Raw genomic sequence first — 22977 nt, 5'->3', positions numbered from 1 at the left:
AAAATTCCTCAGAGATGCAATTAAATACAAATGTGCACAGACCAGAGTTATGTAGAAATACTCTGTTTGCATTAAATCAAGTGACAATTTGTTTTACCAGGTGTGGAGTGATTCATTCAATGTGACTATCTGTCAGCTTACTCCGTACACTGAGTACAATTTTACCATCGCTGTCCACCCAAACAGGAATGCAGTCAAGGGTTACTGGAGTGACCCAGTCAGCAAATGGTTCCAAACAGACCAGGATAGTATGTGTTGTTTGTTTGTTTTTTTTTTTTTTTTTGTACAACACAGTGTTAATTCAGTAGGGAAATATTTTGTATTTTGCTATTTGTTAGTTTTATTTAAACAACACCCCAATAGATCTGTGTAATAGAAAACAGATTTTCCATTCTATGGTGAAAATATATTCCCTGATAGAAAAAAAAGAGAAAAAATTATTCTTTACAAATATTAAAAGATTTGTTTTCAAAATCATGTCTGATTAACAGTTAAGCATGAATGATAGACTAACATGTAAAATTATCCAAGAATGATGAATTATAAATTTTGGATATTCTGATAAATTTTAGTTCCAGTTGTGCCACCGGAGATGTTTGGATGCACACAATCTAACAAAACTTGCTTCAAGGAAGGAGGGAACAACATCAACAGTTACACAGTTTTTTGGAAGGTACATCTGAGTTTTTAGCCCACCATCTAATCGCCCTGCGTCCCTGGTCCGTGGTCCGTCCGTCCGTCCGTAAACAATTATTGTTACCGCTATTTCTGGAAAAGTACTGGATGGATCTTTCTCAAATTTCATATGCAGTTTCCTCTTGGTCCCTAGTTGTGCATTGTACCTTTTTTGAACTGATTCGAATTCAAGATGGCCGACAGGTGGCCATCTTGGATTTTGGAAGTAAAAGTTTGTTACCATTATTTCTGAGAAAGTACTGGATGGATCTTTCTTAAATTTCATATGCAGGTTCCACTTTGTCCCTAGTTGTGCATTGTACCTTTTTTGGACTGATTCGAATTCAAGATGGCCGACAGGCAGCCATCTTGGATTTTGGAAGTAAAAGATTGTTACTGCTATTTCTTGGAAAGTACTGGATGGATCTTTCTCAAATTTCATATGCAGGTTCCCCTTGGTCCCTAGTTGTGCATTGTACCTTTTTTGGACTGATTCGAATTCAAGATGGCCGACAGGTGGCCATCTTGGATTTTGAGAGTAAAAGTTTGTTACTGCTATTTCTTGGAAAGTACTGGATGGATCTTTCTCAAATTTCATATGCAGGTTCCCTTTGGTTCCAAGTTGTACATTGTACCTTTTTTGGACTGATTCGAATTCAAGATGGCCGACCGGTAGCCATCTTGTATTTTGGTAGTAAAAGTTTGTTACTGCTATTTCTTGGAAAGTACTGGATGGATCTTTCTCAAATTTCATATGCAGGTTCCCTTTGGTTCCAAGTTGTACATTGTACCTTTTTTGGACTGATTCGAATTCAAGATGGCAGACCGGTGGCCATCTTGGATTTTGAGAGTAAAAGATTGTTACTGCTATTTCTTGGAAAGTACTGGATGGATCTTTCTCAAATTTCATATGCAGGTTCCCTTTGGTTCCAAGTTGTACATTGTACCTTTTTTGGACTGATTCGAATTCAAGATGGCAGACCGGTGGCCATCTTGGATTTTGAGAGTAAAAGATTGTTACTGCTATTTCTTGGAAAGTACTTGATGGATCTTTCTCATATTTCATATGCAGGTTCCCTTTGGTTCCAAGTTGTGCATTATACCTTTTTGGACTGATCCGAAATCAAGATGGCCCACAGGCAGCCATCTTGGATGTCGACAGTAATACAGCACAAGCATATTGTCCATTATCCACCTGTAACTGACTGCTATCTAATAATACTTTGGGATCTTTTTCAAATGATATTTGCTAATAGGTGCTTAATAAAAATATCTTGTGCCATCATTGAGTACATTCAATGAAGAACAGTTCATGAACATTTACACCACCTGTAACAAACAAAAGAAAATAAACAAATCTTCAAGAACTGAAAACAGATCCTCAAATGGTGGGCGCCAAGATCCCTCTGGGATCTCTTGTTTAATATTTCAGAACTGTGGTTTTTCATTGTGTAACAGAGATATCAGTGTCTTGTGTTTGTAAGTTATTTGTCACTGACTTCTGTCAGTGATCTCTATAACCACTTAAATTCAAACATGTTTAATGACAGTTAATCTATAACAAGTTAAATTCTGGGTTAATTTGATAGCAGTTAATCTATAACAAGTTAAATTCTGGGTTAATTTGATAGCAGTTAATCTATAACAAGTTAAATTCTTGACTCATTTGATGGCAGCTGATCTATAACAAGTTAAATTCTGGACTCATTTAATGACAGTTAATCTATAACAAGTTAAATTCTGGACTCATTTAATGACAGTTAATCTATAACAAGTTAAATTCTGGGTTAATTTGATAGCAGTTAATCTATAACAAGTTAAATTCTGGACTCATTTAATGGCAGTTAATCTATAACAAGTTAAATTCTGGACTCATTTAATGACAGTTAATCTATAACAAGTTAAATTTGGGGCTCATTTGATAGTAGTTAATCTATAACAAGTTAAATTTGGGGCTCATTTGATAGTAGTTAATTAAAAACTAGTTAAATTCTGGGCATATTTAATGGCAGTTGATCTGTAACCACTTAACTTCCTGTCACATTTAATATTTAATTTAAGATCAGGTAAACTCTGGACACATTTAATGGTTAAATTCTCAACACATATAACAGTAGTTAATATGTAGTCAGTGTAATTCTGTCCTGACAGTATTGGCATTATCATAGCCGTGTGACGATAGTCTTTAAGGGTATATAGGGACCTGCCCACACCTTTTGTATGTTTCCCTACCAAAGCCATCAATCTACAGACTTTATTTCTGATCTGATTGTCACAATATTTCACATGTGTCCACAAACTTAACCTCTTACAGGAGTCTGCATTTCAACCCCCTGCGGTTAAAAACTGGGTCACTGTCACTCTAACTATAAATGGACATAGAGGGGACAAAATAGGGCTTGAAGTCTATTTTTGAATGCTGTAATTTTTTTTCTCAAATAAATAGAGTTGATCTACATCTAGTGGACAAGGAGTGCATCCTTTTGGGAAGGCATTCATTTCTCGCCAGAATTAGAGTCATATCCTAGGATTGTAGTAAAGTTCACAACAAATGCTTCTATTTATCAAAAGCCTTTCTCCATGTCATGTTCAAATTCTCTATTAACAGGATACTCTGGATTTTCTGAGTAATCGGTTTGTAAAATTCATTTATTTTAAGTACAAGTTAAGTTACAATAAAACAAAAATCATTGGGTCCCTCTTTTATTATAAGTTACACTGTGTACTGTAACTGTAACTTTTTGTTCTAGGCATTACCAGAGGAGGACAGCAATGGTGAAATTATCAGCTATAATGTAACATATACTGACATTTCTTCATCACATCATCACACAGACTCCACCATTAGGAACAAAACAGATATATCAGTCAACCTGAGACTCCACTGTGACAAACTCTACAATGTTTCTATCAATGCTGCCACCAAAAAGGGATACTCACCATATCACTCCAGTCTTATCATCAACACCACAGGTAAGTAACACAGGTACTCACCACACCACTCCAGTCTCATCATCAACACCACAGGTAAGTAACACAGGTACTCACCACACCACTCCAGTCTTATCATCAACACCACAGGTAAGTAACACAGGTACTCACCACACCACTCCAGTCTCATCATCAACACCCCACTTAACTAACAAAGTACTCACCACACCACTCCAGTCTCATCATCAACACCACAGGTAAGTAACACAGGTACTCACCACACCACTCCAGTCTCATCATCAACACCACAGGTAAGTAACACAGGTACTCACCACACCACTCCAGTCTCATCATCAACACCACAGGTAAGTAACACAGGTACTCACCACACCACTCCAGTCTCATCATCAACACCACAAGTAAGTAACACAGGTACTCACTACACCACTCCAGTCTTATCATCAACACCACAAGTAAGTAACACAGGTACTCACTACACCACTCCAGTCTAATCATCAACACCACAGGTAAGTAACACAGGTACTCACCAAACCACTCCAGTCTCATCATCAACACCACAGGTAAGTAACACAGGTACTCACCAAACTACTCCAGTCTCATCATCAACACCACAGGTAAGTAACACAGGTACTCACCACACCACTCCAGTCTCATCATCATCACCACAGGTAAGTAACACAGGTACTCACCAAACCACTCCAGTCTCATCATCAACATCACAGTTAAGTAACACAGGTACTCACCACACCACTCCAGTGTCATCATCAACACCACAGGTAAGTAACACAGGTACTCACCACTCAAGTCTCATAATCAACACCACAGGTAAGTAACACAGGTAAATGGCCCCTTGTTGTGCATTTTGTCATTTTCTGAAGAAAACAACATGGCCTTTTTTGATTTTGACAGTAATAGTTTGTTATGGATATTTCTTGTGAAACACTGACAATTTTTTGTACGTTTTTGGGAAAAATTTGAAGGCCTCTTTAATCCTCAACTGGACAATTTTAACCGGTTTTGATTTAACATTAATAACAACAAATTCTTTACAAAAGGAATTTGTATTGTTATAAATTGTGTATTTTTATTGTATTTCAGGTACTTCCTTACCTGTTGTTATGGTGGAGCGTAATAATTCACTCTACAATGTTTCCTGGACTGTCCCTTGGCATGTAGACTCCCTCATCAGTTTCAGTGTGGTTTATTGTAAGCAGCTTGGTTCACAACAAAACTGTATTGTAAGTACAATCTGAACACAGTCTGTAATACTGTGATTCCATAGTCCTTCATGGTACACAGGTCCTCAGTACACAGGTCCATGGTACACAGGTCCTCGGTACACAGGTCCTCGGTACACAGGTCACAGGTCCTCGGTACACAGGTCCATGGTACACAGGTCCATGGTGCACAGGTCCATGGTACACAGGTCCTCGGTACACAGGTCCATGGTAAACAGGTCCATGGTACACAGGTCCATGGTGCACAGGTCCATGGTACACAGGTCCTCGGCACACAGGTCCTCGGTACACAGGTCCATGGTGCACAGGTCCATGGTACACAGGTCCTCGGTACACAGGTCCTCGGTACACAGGTCCATGGTACACAGGTCCTCGGTACACAGGTCCTGGGTACACAGGTCCATGGTACACAGGTCCTCAGTACACAGGTCCATGGTACACAGGTCCTCGGTACACAGGTCCATGGTACACAGGTCCATGGTACACAGATCCATGGTACACAGGTCCTCGGTACACAGGTCCTCGGTACACAGGTCCATGGTACACAGGTCCATGGTACACAGTCCATGGTACACAGGTCATATTGGAACACATGTCCTCGGTACACAGGTCCATGCTACACAGGTCCATGGTACACAGGTCCTCGGTACACAGGTCCATGGTACACAGTCCATGGTACACAGGTCATATTGGAACACATGTCCTCGGTACAAAGGTCCACAGGTCCATGCTACACAGGTCCATGGTACACAGGTCCTCGGTACATAGGTCCATGGTACACAGGTCATATTGGAACACGTCCTTGGTACACAGGTCCATGGTACACAGGTCCTTGGTACACAGGTCCTTGGTACACAGGTCCATGGCACACAGGTCCATGGTACACAGTCCATGGTACACAGGTCATATTGGTACACGTCCTCGGTACACAGGTCCATGGTACACAGTCCATGGTACACAGGTCCATGGTACACATGTAATATTGGTACACAGGTCCATGGTGCACATGTCATATTGGTACACAGGTCCATGGTACACAGGTCCATGCTACACATGTCCTCGGTACACAGGTCCATGGTACACAGTCTATGGTACACAGGTCCATGGTACACAGGTCATATTGGTACACAGGTCCATGGTACACAGGTCATATTGGTACACAGGTCCATGGTACACAGGTCCATGGTACACAGGTCATATTGGTACACAGGTCCTCGGTACACAGGTCCATGCTACACAGGTCCATGGTACACAGGTCCTCGGTACACAGGTCCTGGGTACACAGGTCCATGGTACACAGGTCATATTGGTAACGGTTCCATGGTACACTGTCCATGGTACACAGGTAATATTGGTACACAGGTCCATGGTACGCATGTCCATGGTACACAGGTCCTTGTTACACAGGTCCATGATACACAGGTCATATTGGTACACAGTCCATGATACACAGGTCCTGGGTACACAGGTTCATGGTACACAGGTCATATTGGTACACAGGTCATATTGGTACACAGGTCCTCGGTACACAGGTCCATGCTACACAGGTCCATGCTACACAGGTCCTCGGTACACAGGTCATATTGGTATACAGGTCCATGGTACACAGGTCATATTGGTAACGGTTCCATGGTACACTGTCCATGGTACACAGGTAATATTGGTACACAGGTCATATTGGTACACAGGTCATATTGGTACACAGGTCCATGGTACACAGGTCATGTTAGTACACAGGTCCATGGTACACAGGTCATATTGGTACAAAGGTCCATGGTATACAGATAATATTTGTACACAGGTCCATGGTACACAGGTCATATTGGTACAGAGGTCCATGGTAACAGGTCCATGGTACACAGGTCCATGGTACACAGGTCCATGGTACACAGGTCATATTGGTACACAAACTCCACTGTTTTACATATTACAGTAATATGATAAAGGTCATAGGTAGCTCAAACTTCACTGTTTTATCTATATTACAGTAAATGATAAATTATCAGAGGTAGCTCAAATTCCACTGTTTTATCTATATTACAGTAAATGATAAACTATCAGAGGTAGCTCAAACTTCACTGTTTTATCTATATTACAGTAAATGATAAACTATCAGAGGTAGCTCAAACTTTACTGTATATTACCATATCTTGTTGACAGGGTGATTTAGAGAAGGTCGTACACAGACACCATTGTGTAGTGTAGGGATGACTGGTACACAGACACCATTGGATGTTCCAGGCTCCTACACACGTTCCCAAACTTTGTCGCTGACATCCAACACAATGTACCTGTTTGGTGTGTCAGTCATTAGGGATGGAGTTACCAGTGCTGCCATGTTTGAGAGCTGTGTTTACGTTGTCACTGAAAGTAAGGACACTGTTTAATGAGTTACCAGTGTTGTCATGTTTGAGAGCTGTGTTTACGTTGTCACTGAAAGTAAGGACACTGTTTAATGAGTTACCAGTGTTGTCATGCTTGAGAGCTGTGTTTACGTTGTCACTGAAAGTAAAGGCACTGTTTAATGAGATACCAGTGTTGTCATGCTTGAGAGCTGTGTTTACGTTGTCACTGAAAGTAAAGGCACTGTTTAATGAGATACCAGTGTTGTCATGCTTGAGAGCTGTGTTTACGTTGTCACTGAAAGTAAGGACACTGTTTAATGAGTTACCAGTGTTGTCATGCTTGAGAGCTGTGTTTACGTTGTCACTGCTTGAACATTGTGTAGTGTAGGGATGACTGGTACACAGACAACATTGTGTAGTGTAGGGATGTAAAGGCACAGTTGTGTACACAGACACATTGTGTAGTGTAGGGATTTGACATGGTACACAGACACAGACACCATTGTGTAGTGTTGGGATGACTGGTACACAGACAACATTGTGTAGTGTAGGGATGACAGGTACACAGACACCATTGTGTAGTGTTGGGATGACAGGTACACAGACACCATTGTGTAGTGTAGGGATGACTGGTACACAGACACCATTGTGTAGTGTTGGGATGACTGGTACACAGACACCATTGTGTAGTGTAGGGATGACTGGTACACAGACACCATTGTGTAGTGTAGGGATGACTGGTACACAGACACCATTGTGTAGTGTAGGGATGACTGGTACACAGACACAACAGTATCGTGTTGGTAGAACAGGTGGTTGCTTAATCAACTTCAGGATTACCTATTTTGGTATTTTATGTTGTCATAAAGGATGTTTAAACATAATTTTTTTTTCAACATTTCATAAAGACTTTTTAACAGATATTTAACAAACCCGACCAGAATAATGTTTGTTGTTAGGGAATTATATATATATATATATATACCAAATTCCCTAGGATTTCCTTTTTGGTGTAGGACATGTGTCAAATTTTACTATTGTTTTGATTTGTTTTAACAATTCTTCTTAGAACTTTGATGTACTTGGACAAGATATTTTCCTGTTTAGTTTATCATATAACTTTACGCATTAGAAAGAGGGTCTGAGGCTGCTGATAGTTAACGGACCTATTTTTTTTTTTCAAAGGACAAGAACAGCTGAAGGTAATCCCATCCACATCAAAGACAGAATACATCATCAGCAACCTTGAGAAGGATGTACAGTATGGTGTTAGAATGTTGAGCTCTTCTTCATCACAATCTAGTCGTCTGAGTGGGATGAAGTATGGAACACCTACAAATAATGGTAAGATTTAGATTATGTACTGTTGATCTGTGTGTACACCAACAGTAGTAGACTGTAGGTTATGTTGATCTGTGTGTACACCAACAGTGGTAGACTGTAGGTTATGTTGATCTGTGTGTACACCGACAGTGGTAGACTGTAGGTTATGTTGATCTGTGTGTACACCGACAGTGGTAGACTGTAGGTTATGTTGATCTGTGTGTACACCGACAGTGGTAGACTGTAGGTTATGTTGATCTGTGTGTACACCGGCAGTGGTAGACTGTAGGTTATGTTGATCTGTGTGTACACCGACAGTGGTAGACTGTAGGTTATGTTGATCTGTGTGTACACCGACAGTGGTAGACTGTAGGTTATGTTGATCTGTGTGTACACCGACAGTGGTAGACTGTAGGTTATGTTGATCTGTGTGTACACCGACAGTGATAGACTGTAGGTTATGTTGATCTGTGTGTACACCGACAGTGATAGACTGGTAGACTGTAGGTTATGTTGATCTGTGTGTACACCGACAGTGGTAGACTGTAGGTTATGTTGATCTGTGTGTACACCGGCAGTGGTAGACTGTAGGTTATGTTGATCTGTGTGTACACCGACAGTGGTAGACTGTAGGTTATGTTGATCTGTATGTACACCAACAGTAGAAGGCTTTTCTTAATTAAAGATTAAAACTATTTGTTTTGCTCTGAATCTTGTCCATGCTTTTACTCTCTTGGTCCTTTAAGTGCCTTATATCATGATGCTTATATATGATAATTAGCCTACTACATCACAATTTAATTGCAAAAGACAAGATGATTTATTTGTAAACCATTCAATTTTGATTTTGAAGTTAATTTTTTCCATAATTATGTATTTCTATACCCCTGCTAGTTAAGGGACGAGAGGGTGTACCAGAATCACCCTGTCTGGATATCGTTCGCAAATATGTCTGAAGAGCTTCTCTTAAACCCATGAACCAACGCCAAACTTCATATTGATATAAAGGACCATATGTAGATGTGCATGCAATTTTTTCCTACCAGAAATTTTGATTGCCATAGTAACTAAAGTCTTTGCATTTGTGAGGATTAGTAATTATCCTCAGGACAAAGCTCTAGTTTTAACTGAATTATAAATCTAGGTTTAATAAAAGAAGAAACACAACATTTGTAGTATTAATTTCATCATCCCACATATTAATCTATTTGAAATGAGAGAAAAAAAAAGAAAGAAAAAAAATCTGAACTTTCGTTGATTTTGCTTTATTTGTAAATTAACTCGTATTGAAAAAAATTATCTGTCAATTTTTTACCATATTAGAATTTTGACCCAAATATTTTCAAATTTTGACTCCCAGGATTTTATGTGACTCAGAATTCTGGAGCTGAGAATCGTGGTCTTTTCAACTTTTTATTCTACTAAATACCATGCATCAATATAGTGTTCACTTTTTGTGATGTCTGTTTTCAGTACCCCATTTAAGGTCACTGTTGCTGAAATATATTCAAACTTTGTATTAAGTGTAGAAACCCTGTGATTCTTGACCTGCTTTCGTACCAGTTTACAGTATAAGAAAGATCGAGATGATGTTACTATGGTAACATATCCTGGTGGAAACGGAATTTTGTCACATGCTAAAGTTCTGTATTGATTTTGTGTCATAGAATATGGACATTACAAGTATGTGATATTTGTGAATATAGAGATATAAATAGGATGTGCTGTCCATGAATAGTGATATAAATAGGACGTGATATAGATAGAACGTGAATTCTTAGTCAAAAGCAGTACTATTGTTGTGTGTGTTGTTCTTTTCAGTACGACTGATGTGAACAGAGGATTTGACGAAACAGAAGATTAATTCTACCTTTGTTGTTTTCGTTTGTCATTGTTTGCTATCAATGATTAATGAAATAAATATTTCAAAAAGAGAAACAATGTTTATACATATCTTTGAAGACAATTTTGATAATGCAGATTTATTAGTTTTATATTAAAGACTAATTTTTGTTTGCAAGATAGAGTCATATTTCAGTATAATTGTAGATTTTAGACAACATAATTTGACATGAATTATCTCTGGGTCAAATAGGATACATAAGATAAACAAGATCCCATTTCATGGTTTTTGAGAAATGTGGTGAACATACTTTTCAAAATTTGACAGATGTGTAGTTACCCGGTATTTGATTTAAAAATCAGTTACTTTGAAGTCATATTCAGAGCTAATTCTCACCTGCACAGGTCATATTTAGCATGTCTCTTTGGACTGAATGGTTCTGTAAGGTCATACATGTTTCAGTATTCATAATCAGAATGAATGGATTTATGAAAGCTTTGGAAAAGTTTTCTGTTTTGCTGCTCCATTTCCTGTGCTGCTTCTTCATTTTGATTAACTGATTCAAATCACTGGAATTAAAATATCAAAAAGACCAATCTGTCATGGATATTGATTAATGTTAGAGTTCATCTGACCTAGAAAATTCCGTACAAGGTTGAAATATGGCAATATATAGTTCACTAAACAAAGATTAGGGTCTTTGACCAAGTTTAGACCAAGTCTGGTCATACCGAACTAGATAGATTCAGACCAAGAATAAACAGATTAAGATTTTACCAAGTCTAGACAGATTAAGATCATACAATATCTAGACAGATTCAGATTTTACCTTGTCTAGACAGATTCAGATTTTACCTTGTCTAGACAGATTAAGATCATACAATATCTAGACAGATTCAGATTTTACCATGTCTAGACAGATTCAGATTTTACCTTGTCTAGACAGATTCAGATTTTACCTTGTCTAGACAGATTCAGATTTTACCTTGTCTAGACAGATTAAGATTTTACCTTGTCTAGACAGATTCAGATTTTACCTTGTCTAGACAGATTCAGATTTTACCTTGTCTAGACAGATTCAGATTTTACCATGTCTAGACAGATTAAGATCATACATTATCTAGACAGATTCAGATTTTACCTTGTCTAGACAGATTCAGATTTTACCTTGTCTAGACAGATTAAGATTTTACCTTGTCTAGACAGATTAAGATTTTACCTTGTCTAGACAGATTAAGATTTTACCATGTCTAGACAGATTCAGATTTTACCATGTCTAGACAGATTAAGATTTTACCATGTCTAGACAGATTCAGATTTTACCTTGTCTAGACAGATTCAGATTTTACCTTGTCTAGACAGATTCAGATTTTACCATGTCTAGACAGATTCAGATTTTACGAAGACGGAACAAATTTAGATTTTACTATATCTAGACAGATTCAGGTATTACGAAGACTGAACAAATTAAGATGTTACCAAGTGGAGACAGATTCTAGTCTGAAACATATTGCCATTTATTTTAAATTCTACCTATGATAAGTATTCTGAAACGACGAATTTGTTAAATTGTTAGGAGAACATAACTCAGTAATTTTGTACATTGTGTTTTGGTTCCATTTATTTACTGTATATATATTCTTACTTTGTACACCAGGCAAAGGATGTCCATTTTTGGTCCCCTTTGATAATCAAGCTTATCGCTATAGTGATCAGAATGAGGGCTGGAAGCATTAATATATAATCATGTGTTGCTTTCAGACATTACAGTGGGATTTATCGCTGGTATTGTGGTAGCCTCAATTTTTGTAGCTGTCCTCGTCATGGCTGGCATATTTTTCGCTTGCAAGTAAGTTTTGGTCTAAACAGTGGTATCAAGCATACACAATATTTCAATTAGCTCACCATCATCAGATGAGGGGCATTCAAATCGCCCTATGTCTGTAGTCTATCATCCATTCCTCCATTTATCTCTAACACTCCTTTGTTATCACTGTTTCTTGAGAAGAAGTGGAAATTTCATCAAGAAAACAAAATGGCTGACAGATGGCCAACTTTTGACTCCAGAAGGATATTTCTAAAACTTGATGATTAGGGTCGTCTTGGTCCCTTGTTGTGCCTGTTTAATTTTGAGTTTAATCAGAAAAACAAAATGGCTGACAGGCATCCATACCAGATTTTGACAATGAAAGATCATTATCACTATTTCTTGAGAAGTACTGGATGGATCTTTCTCAGATCTAGTAAGTGGGTTGCCCATGATATTTATTTGTACTTAATAGGCAACCGTCTTCAATTTTGACAATGAAAGTTCATTTTCACTATTTCTCAAGAAGAACTGGATGCATCTTTCTCAAATTTCGTAGTCAGTATTCCCCTTGGTCCCTAGTTGTGGCTTTCTGTTATGTGGATCAATCGGAAAAAATATCTTTGTGGACAGGTGACCATCTTGGATTTGGCAGATAAAGATAATCTGTGCAACTTTGTAAGAAGAATTTTCAGATATCATATAATTAAGAAGAAGAAAATATTAAAAAACAAATAAGGATGGGTGCAAAGGTCCCTCGAGGGTCTCTTGTTGGAATCTTACACAAATTAAAAATTAGATTTGATAAACACTATGATATTCAATATCTTACACAGATTAATGGGTTAGATTTAATCAACACTGTTTGATATTCAGGACCTTACACAGATTAATGGGTTAGATTTAATCAACACTGTTTGATATTCAGGACCTTACACAGATTAATGGGTTAGATTTAATCAACACTGTTTGATATTCAGGACCTTACACAGATTAATGGGTTAGATTTAATCAACACTGTTTGATATTCAGGACCTTACACAGATTAATGGGTTAGGTTTAATCAACACTGTTTGATATTCAATATCTTACACAGATTAATGGGTTAGATTTAATCAACACTGTTTGATATTCAATATCTTACACAGATTAATGGGTTAGATTTAATCAACACTGTTTGATATTCAGGACCTTACACAGATTAATGGGTTAGATTTAATCAACACTGTTTGATATTCAATATCTTACACAGATTAATGGGTTAGATTTAATCAACACTGTTTGATATTCAGGACCTTACACAGATTAATGGGTTAGATTTAATCAACACTGTTTGATATTCAGGATCTTACACAGATTAATGGGTTAGATTTAATCAACACTGTTTGATATTCAGGATCTTACACAGATTAATGGGTTAGGTTTAATCAACACTGTTTGATATTCAGGATCTTACACAGATTAATGGGTTAGGTTTAATCAACACTGTTTGATATTCAGGATCTTACACAGATTAATGGGTTAGATTTAATCAACACTGTTTGATATTCAGGACCTTACACAGATTAATGGGTTAGATTTAATCAACACTGTTTGATATTCAATATCTTACACAGATTAATGGGTTAGATTTAATCAACACTGTTTGATATTCAGGACCTTACACAGATTAATGGGTTAGATTTAATCAACACTGTTTGATATTCAGGACCTTACACAGATTAATGGGTTAGATTTAATCAACACTGTTTGATATTCAGGATCTTACACAGATTAATGGGTTAGATTTAATCAACACTGTTTGATATTCAGGACCTTACACAGATTAATGGGTTAGATTTAATCAACACTGTTTGATATTCAGGATCTTACACAGATTAATGGGTTAGATTTAATCAACACTGTTTGATATTCAGGACCTTACACAGATTAATGGGTTAGATTTAATCAACACTGTTTGATATTCAATATCTTACACAGATTAATGGGTTAGATTTAATCAACACTGTTTGATATTCAGGACCTTACACAGATTAATGGGTTAGATTTAATCAACACTGTATGATATTCAGGATCTTACACAGATTAATGGGTTAGATTTAATCAACACTGTTTGATATTCAGGACCTTACACAGATTAATGGGTTAGATTTAATCAACACTGTTTGATATTCAGGATCTTACACAGATTAATGGGTTAGATTTAATCAACACTGTTTGATATTCAGGACCTTACACAGATTAATGGGTTAGATTTAATCAACACTGTTTGATATTCAATATCTTACACAGATTAATGGGTTAGATTTAATCAACACTGTTTGATATTCAGGACCTTACACAGATTAATGGGTTAGATTTAATCAACACTGTATGATATTCAGGATCTTACACAGATTAATGGGTTAGATTTAATCAACACTGTTTGATATTCAATATCTTACACAGATTAATGGGTTAGATTTAATCAACACTGTATGATATTCAGGACCTTACACAGATTAATGGGTTAGATTTAATCAACACTGTTTGATATTCAATATCTTACACAGATTAATGGGTTAGATTTAATAAAATTTTTGTTGATTTTCTTTATAGAAAGACAAAGAGTGGAATAGTAAAACTGAAAACTCCGTATGACATTGATGTTCCTCAACTGGACAAGGTAAATAGTAATTATGGAAAGTAGAGTGTAATTACTCATATGATCAGTTGCCAACTCCGAGTTGGAGTGATGGAAACAACTGAAATAGGACTGATGAGCATAATATTGATACTGAGTCAGGAGTGATGAGCATTATGTTGATACTGAGTCAGGATGATGAGCATAATAATGATACTGAGTCAGGAGTGATGAGCATAATGTTGATACTGAGTCAGGAGTGATGAGCATTATGTTGATACTGAGTCAGGATGATGAGCATAATAATGATACTGAGTCAGGATGATGAGCATTATGTTGATACTGAGTCAGGATGATGAGCATAATAATGATACTGAGTCAGGAGTGATGAGCATAATGTTGATACTGAGTCAGGATGATGAGCATAATAATGATACTGAGTCAGGAGTGATGAGCATTATGTTGATACTGAGTCAGGATGATGAGCATAATAATGATACTGAGTCAGGAGTGATGAGCATAATGTTGATACTGAGTTAGGAGTGATGGACACAATGTTGATACTGAGTTAGGAGTGATGGACACAATGTTGATACTGAGTTAGGAGTGATGGACACAATGTTGATACTGAGTCAGGAGTGATTGACACAATGTTGATACTGAGTTAGGAGTGATAAGCATAATGTTGATACTGAGTTAGGAGTGATGGACACAATGTTGATACTGAGTTAGGAGTGATGGACACAATGTTGATACTGAGTTAGGAGTGATAAGCATAATGTTGATACTGAGTTAGGAGTGATGGACACAATGTTGATACTAAGTTAGGAGTGATGGACACAATGTTGATACTGAGTTAGTGATGGACACAATGTTGATACTGAGTTAGGAGTGATGGACACAATGTTGATACTGAGTCAGGAGTGATGGACACAATGTTGATACTGAGTCAGGAGTGATGGACACAATGTTGATACTGAGTTAGGAGTGATGGACACAATGTTGATACTGAGTCAGGAGTGATGTACACAATGTTGATACTGAGTCAGGAGTGATGGACACAATGTTGACACTGAGTTAGGATTGATGAATGTAGACACTGAGTCAGGAGTGATGAATGTAGACACTGAGTTAGGATTGATGAATGTAGACACTGAGTTAGGTTCTATGAAAGTTAATATTGAGTTAGTATTGATGAATGTTGACACTGAGTTAGGATTGATGATTGTTGACACTGAGTTAGGATTGATGATTGTTGACACTGAGTTAGGATTCTTGAATGTTGACACTGAGTTAGGATTCTTGAATGTTGACACTGAGTTAGGATTCTTGAATGTTGACACTGAGTTAGGATTGATGAATGTAGACACTGAGTTAGGATTGATGAAAGCTGACGTTATCATACTAATTGTATTGCAGTTTAAAACAAGGACACAACTGGGAGTTGAGTCAGTAAGCAATCTTTATTAAATAATTATTTACTAACCCACTACACAGCTGGTCTGTAGTGTTACTAATGTGTCACAGCACAGAGGTCATGTTGATCATGTTAATCTGTAAATTTTTCTGTTTTTAAGACACAATTATTTATATAAATGTGTGTGATTCTTTGTTTAATAAAGGATTCCAGCCCTAACAGTTCTACAGGGTCCTGCAGGTCCACAGACAATTCCCAACAGGCCCTTCTCCCAAAACAACACTCTGTGGTAAATGCACTTTGGTTGTGTAGCATGTTTGTACCCTTGCCAGTTAAATAATGAAGATTTTGCTTGGAATCTGGTTACATAAGGACAAACTTGTCCACTGCATGTATGTCACAAGGATACAGGCAGATACTGATGTGTCCTATGTAATGCAAAGTTGTCCCAGTCAAAATAAGTTTGTGGGGAAAGCATGTTGGGAAACAAAATCTGACAGGTGGGAAGATATTTAAATATGTCTTTGTATGTTATTATGCTTATATTGGCCATCCTTAGATGTCTAAAATAAAAATATTGATTTTCGTTAGCTGTTTGAACTTACATTATGATTAACATTCAGGAACATTGAAGAGAAAAAAAAAAGAAAAAAAAGACAAATCCCTTTGAAAATTAAAAAAATTAAAATGTAAATAGTAGTCCTAAAAAATAAGGAAAGTTCTTTTCTGGTTAAATTGAAGTTAGAAGCTTAAGTGTACAAGGTAACTAATGACCCCTGTATGATCTATAGATTTAGACCACTGTTCTACCAAGATTTTAAATAACTGAACTGGCTTAAGTCATCAGGTGAGAGTTTGTTTATCATACCATGTAAATATGTTATGAGATCCTTATTGAAAAGAAATAAAATGTCAACTGAACAGAGGTCATTGTCACTGGGTCAATGAATATTTTGTCATGATACTATGAAGTAGTGTTCGAGGATTAGAAGTCAACTAACCATTGGTCAAGGTCAGGTCAAAGGTTCAAATGACTGCCATCTTTGATTCTTACTGAAAGCACATATAGTCAGTGTGGCTCCCTTCATGGTATTCTCAGTTAAGCATTGATGTTCAAAGGTCAAGGGTAAAGATTAAAAATGTCAAATTTCAGGTAATAAACAGGTATTTTGCATCAAATTCAAACTAATATTGCATGTACCTATATAATTTCTTTTTTTTAGGTCGAGATGACCTATAGCCATCGTGCTTCATCCGTTGTCGTGCGTCGTCCGTAAACTTTTCATTCAAAAAACTTCTTCTCAAATACTAGAAGGCCTAGGGGGCTAATACATGGCCCATAGCATGCTGGCATGGAGCCCTACAAAGTTTCTTCAAATTAATGACCTTGACCCACTTTCAAGGTCACAGGGGTCAAATATGTTAAAATATACAAACTACTTCTTCTCAATAAGCAAAAGTCCATGAATGCTGATATTGGGCCTGTAGGATGCTTGGAGGAAAGGCTGCCAAGTTTGTTCAAATGAATGACCTCAACCCACTTTCAAGGTTACAGGGGTCAAATATGTTGAAATTTTAAACAACTTCTTCTCAAAAACCAAAAGGCTCAGAATGCTGATATTGGGTCTGTAGCATGCTGGGATGAAGGGCTACCAACTTTGTTTAAATGAAAAACCTTTACCCACTTTCAAGGTCACAGGGGTCAAATATATTAAAATATACATACAACTTCTTCTCAATAAGCAAAATTCCAAGAGTGCTGATAATGGGCCTGTAGGATGCATGGATGACATGCTACCAAGTTTGTTCAAATGAATGACCACGACCCACTTTATAGGTCACAGGGGTCAAATATGTTAAAATATACAAACAACTTCTCTTCAATAAGCAAAAGTCCAAGAGTGCTGAAAATGGACCTGTAGGATGCTGGGATGACATGCTACCAAGTTTGACTTCTCAATAACCAAAACGATTAGAGTGCTGATATTGGGCCTGTAGGATGCTGGGAGGAAGGGCTACCAAGTTTATTCAAATGAATAAAGCCAACTGTTTTAACGGCAGACTCACTGTTGTTAGAGTTTGGCTTGCTTTTTGTCAGATGACCGTTAAGGCCCATGGGCCTCTTGTTTCTTACCTGCATATTGTTTCTGTTATTTAATGGTTTTGTCTGGCATAGTATTATCTGTCTAATGTAATTGATGCTTACTAGTCATGTAACACTGAAATTGTCATTATCTTAGTGTAATTCATGCTTACTAGTCATGTGACACTGATATTGTCATTATCTTAGTATAATTGATGACTTACTAGTCATGTGACACTGAAATTGTCATTATCTTAGTGTAATTGATGACCTTCTTGTCATGTAACACTGATATTGTCATTATCTTAGTGTAATTCATGCTTACTAGTCATGTGACACTGAAATTGTCATTATCTTAGTGTAATTGATGACCTTCTTGTCATGTAACACTGATGTTGTCATTATCTTAGTGTAATTGATGACTTACTAGTCATGTGACACTGATATTGTCATTATCTTAGTGTAATTGATGACTTACTAGTCATGTGACACTGAAATTGTCATTATCTTAGTGTAATTGATGACTTACTAGTCATGTGACACTGATATTGTCATTATCTTAGTGTAATTGATGACTTACTAGTCATGTAACACTGAAATTGTCATTATCTTAGTGTAATTGATGACTTACTGGTCATGTGACACTGATATTGTCATTATCTTAGTGTAATTGATGACTTACTGGTCATGTGACACTGAAATTGTCATTATCTTTGTGAAATTGATGACTTACTAGTCATGTGACACTGATATTGTCATTATCTTAGTGTAATTGATGACTTACTGGTCATGTGACACTGATATTGTCATTATCTTTGTGAAATTGATGACTTACTAGTCATGTGACACTGAAATTGTCATTATCTTAGTGTAATTGATGACTTACTGGTCATGTGACACTGATATTGTCATTATCTTAGTGTAATTGATGACTTACTGGTCATGTGACACTGATATTTTCTTCCTTTGTCATGTTATCTTGCGTTAATGATGAATTGTAAAATACATGAACAGTTGCATGTCAAATTGATTTTTTTCTGTTTTAACTACTTATTGTGACACTACTCAAGTGATGAGTTTCTGTGTATACCCCGGTACTATCCCAATGTTTTATGGTTGTATGTCAAACTACTTGTACATGATGGTTAATTTCTGTGTGATGTCTTGTTTACTAAAATATTGTTGTGCTGCCAGAGGAGAGATACATTGTGATGCATTGATTTTTAATTTAAAACTTATAAACACATATAAGCAGCTGCTATTTTCAAGGGATGTGTCTTGCACTGTTTTTTTTCTTTGTAGGATTTTAGCTGCCATAACAATCCTGGCCAAAATCATTTTGACAAATCAAAAAATGCCACAACCAAACGCCAGTTTAGTCGGGACAGTGGAAGGGGTGGTAGCTTGTCCTCAGAGCCTGACTATCCAGACAGACTGTATTCCGTTCCAGAGGATAACATCTGTGCCAATACTAAGATGCCAGGAGGGGATGGTTACACCAGTAAAATCAGGGATACTTCAGGGATTGAATCCTTCATCAGTACTCCTTATTCTGTAATACGCACCACACAGTCTGAAGGCTCTGATGAACAGGAGCCATCTGTAGAACAGAATGGAGACATAGTGTCTGATCATGCTAGTGAAGTACACATTAGTCCTTCAGAAATCACTGTGATGTTTGTAGTAGACCAAAACCGAGAATCAGATGTAGCCAGTAAAGGATATAACTGTCATGAACAGATTATGTCTGTGCCTACCTTTGAAATGGTCCAGTCAGGTAAAACTGGCAAGACTACAGCTAAGCCAGTTGTTATAAAAGATATAAGTCCCACAATGCCTGAAAATGCTGTGCAGTCAAGCACAACATGCACACATTCCAGTGGGGCTGCATCTCAAGAATCTCCTGCATGTAATTCCTCAGGCCCCTTGTCTTATACAATGATGGATACATCCTCCAGCCAGGTAGGTCCCATGGGACCAGGACTGAATTCCAGTACACAGTTGAGTGATAAGACATCAGCTGAGGATAGAGCACCAGAGAATCCTGATGGGTACAGCACTCTCGAAAATTTAGGTACATATACAAATGATGGGTACACCACACTGGAAAATTTAGGTACATATACAAATGATGGGTACACCACACAGGAAAATTTAGGTACATGTACAAGTGATGGGTACACCACACAGGAAAATTTAGGTACATGTACAAGTGATGGGTACACCACACAGGAAAATTTAGGTACATGTACAAGTGATGGGTACACCACACAGGAAAATTTAGGTACATATACAAGTGATGGGTACACCACACAGGAAAATTTAGGTACATATACAAGTGATGGGTACACCACACAGGAAAATTTAGGTACATGAACAAGTGATGGGTACAGCACACAGGAAAATTTAGGTACATGAACAAGTGATGGGTACAGCACACAGGAAAATTTAGGTACATGTACAAGTGATGGGTACACCACACAGGAAAATTTAGGTACATGAACAAGTGATGGGTACAGCACACAGGAAAATTTAGGTACATGTACTAGTGATGGTTACACCACACAGGAAAATTTAGGTACATGAACAAGTGATGGGTACAGCACACAGGAAAATTTTTAGGTACATGTACAAGTGATGGGTACACCACACAGGAAAATTTAGGTATATTTACAGCTCCTCAGAGGGTGACACAAATAATACACAAAAGCTACAGAGTTACCTCCCTTGATCTTTACAGACAAATAGTGTCACACCATCATCATACACAGGGTCATGACCTGCCATTTGAACTTCTGTTACATAGTAACAGAATGTTTTTTTTCTTACTTCACATTACAAAGCAGTTAGGGATTCAGGTTTTCATTATTGTTTTGTACTAAATATCAGCAAAGCAGAGTTAATCAACCTAGCAAATCCTGTGGGACAAGTAATGTATTTGAGGCAGCCATATGTCATAACCCTGATACATTGTATCACACTCAAGTTCACTGTGTCACTATCAAGTTCACTGTATCTCAACCTGATACAATGTATTACAACCAGCTACATTGTATCACAACCAGCTACATTGTATCATCACTCAGATACATTTTATCACAATCATGCATATTGTATCAAAACATTGTACATATCCAAACAATTTATATTGTATTGAAATCATGTACATTGTATCAAACTCATGTATATTGTATGGCAGCCATGAATTACAACTGTTTGAATTATTTTGAATCAATGTACAGTTGTTTACCCTTTAACAAAGTCGTTTATGTCTGGCTTTAAGGGTATTGGTGTTTATTTGTTGATTGACTTGAAGAATTGTTTGTATTTTTTGAGATTAGAAGGAAAGAAAATCTGTTTCTGAAATAAGTAGGTCTAGTTCTAGATTTGAAAGAAAGAAGATCTCATGGATAGGTGGGAAGCAGATATGTCTTGGCCTGGGGTGGCCCAATATGGGAAATAGAGCAAGTTCTTTAAAATCCTTTTTATATAGGATTGCTTAGATTCTGTTCCAATTTAGTCTGAAACATCCTTCAGTGAAGAGGATTAAATTTTGTGTAAACAATTGGTCATGGATGTAATAGGGAAAGTCAAGCAATTGCTATAATATCCTTCCTCTTTTGTTGAAATGATTGGATTTTGTCTCAAATTAGTCTGAAGTATCCTTAGGTGAAGTGGCATCAATTTTGTATATAAATGGTTTGTATTGAGGCCCCCTTGGACACGAGGGGTAGGGAACAATAGTGAAAAAGAGCTAATTCTTTGAAATCCTTCCCCTGTTGTAGGAATGACTGGATTTCCTCTCAAGTAGTGTTCCTATCTGTAATGATATATATTATAAATTTCACTCAGAATTGCGATACTCTTGTAATTCTGGTTTTTCTTTTTTTGATTATCAGCTATTATAGGAACTTAGGTCACGGATCTCATAAATGTAATGGGTGCCACTTATGCATTATGATTCAGGAGAAGTGAAATCAGCATTTTACTCCATTCATCTGTTTTACATAGAAAATGTCATGGACTCATTATACAATACTTCCTTTTGGTATTTTTTTGTTTTGTTGTTTTTTTAAAGGAGTGATTATGTCTATGTTTAAAAAAATTCTGATTCTGAACCATTATTGTCCATTATTGACTTGATGTAATAATAATATACAGTGTTTAGATCATGAAACATATCAAAATCCACATACCTGATGATGCATAATGGTATTCTACAATCACAAGGTGGTTTCATCAATCAGTATTATACAAAAAAACCAAACAAAATGGTTATGTACTAGTGAACAGTATATTTTATTTGGCGATTAGAGAGCTCTTTAGTAAATTGAGGGGAACAAACAAATCACACCTAATCTCTACATTTGTTGATGCTGTGTTTTGTCACACAATGTGTGTGTGTCATTTGTATACATTTCAATCAAACCTGATGTTTCTGTAATAAAATAACATTTATAACAATAAATGATAGCAAGATCTATTAAACATGTCACTTACATGTTGTGTATATATCATCGTTGTATATAGAAATGGCTTTTCATTATCAAGTGTAGGAAGTCAGCTGTTTAGTATATAAATGTCCATTCTATGTTGTATATGACATGTCAAAAAGTGCCATTAACATGAAAAAAATGTGATCTTTTCTAATAAAATATCGCCTAACCTAAA

At 36.9% G+C, this 22977-nt stretch overlaps 1 protein-coding gene across 1 annotated transcript in view; it reads left to right on the top strand.

Moving 5' to 3' along the window:
- Positions 1 to 22977, top strand: part of LOC132556685 (uncharacterized) — a 64902-nt gene extending 41925 nt beyond the window's left edge. The window contains exons 8-17 of the mRNA XM_060221122.1: positions 101 to 248; positions 573 to 673; positions 3426 to 3648; positions 4726 to 4865; positions 7088 to 7235; positions 8396 to 8554; positions 12138 to 12225; positions 14782 to 14848; positions 16429 to 16512; positions 19609 to 22977. Of these exons, the coding sequence (XP_060077105.1) occupies positions 101 to 248; positions 573 to 673; positions 3426 to 3648; positions 4726 to 4865; positions 7088 to 7235; positions 8396 to 8554; positions 12138 to 12225; positions 14782 to 14848; positions 16429 to 16512; positions 19609 to 20682 (2232 nt within the window). The 3' untranslated portion in view covers positions 20683 to 22977. The remainder of the gene's footprint in view (positions 1 to 100; positions 249 to 572; positions 674 to 3425; positions 3649 to 4725; positions 4866 to 7087; positions 7236 to 8395; positions 8555 to 12137; positions 12226 to 14781; positions 14849 to 16428; positions 16513 to 19608) is intronic.

The sequence above is a fragment of the Ylistrum balloti genome, unplaced genomic scaffold, assembly GCF_031769215.1.
Source record: "Ylistrum balloti isolate Yb309-2 unplaced genomic scaffold, AGI_CSIRO_Ybal_v1 Utg369650, whole genome shotgun sequence".
Taxonomy (NCBI): Eukaryota; Metazoa; Mollusca; class Bivalvia; order Pectinida; family Pectinidae; genus Ylistrum; species Ylistrum balloti.
Note: the sequence above shows the minus strand (reverse complement) of the source record. Positions and strands in the feature narration are given on the sequence as shown.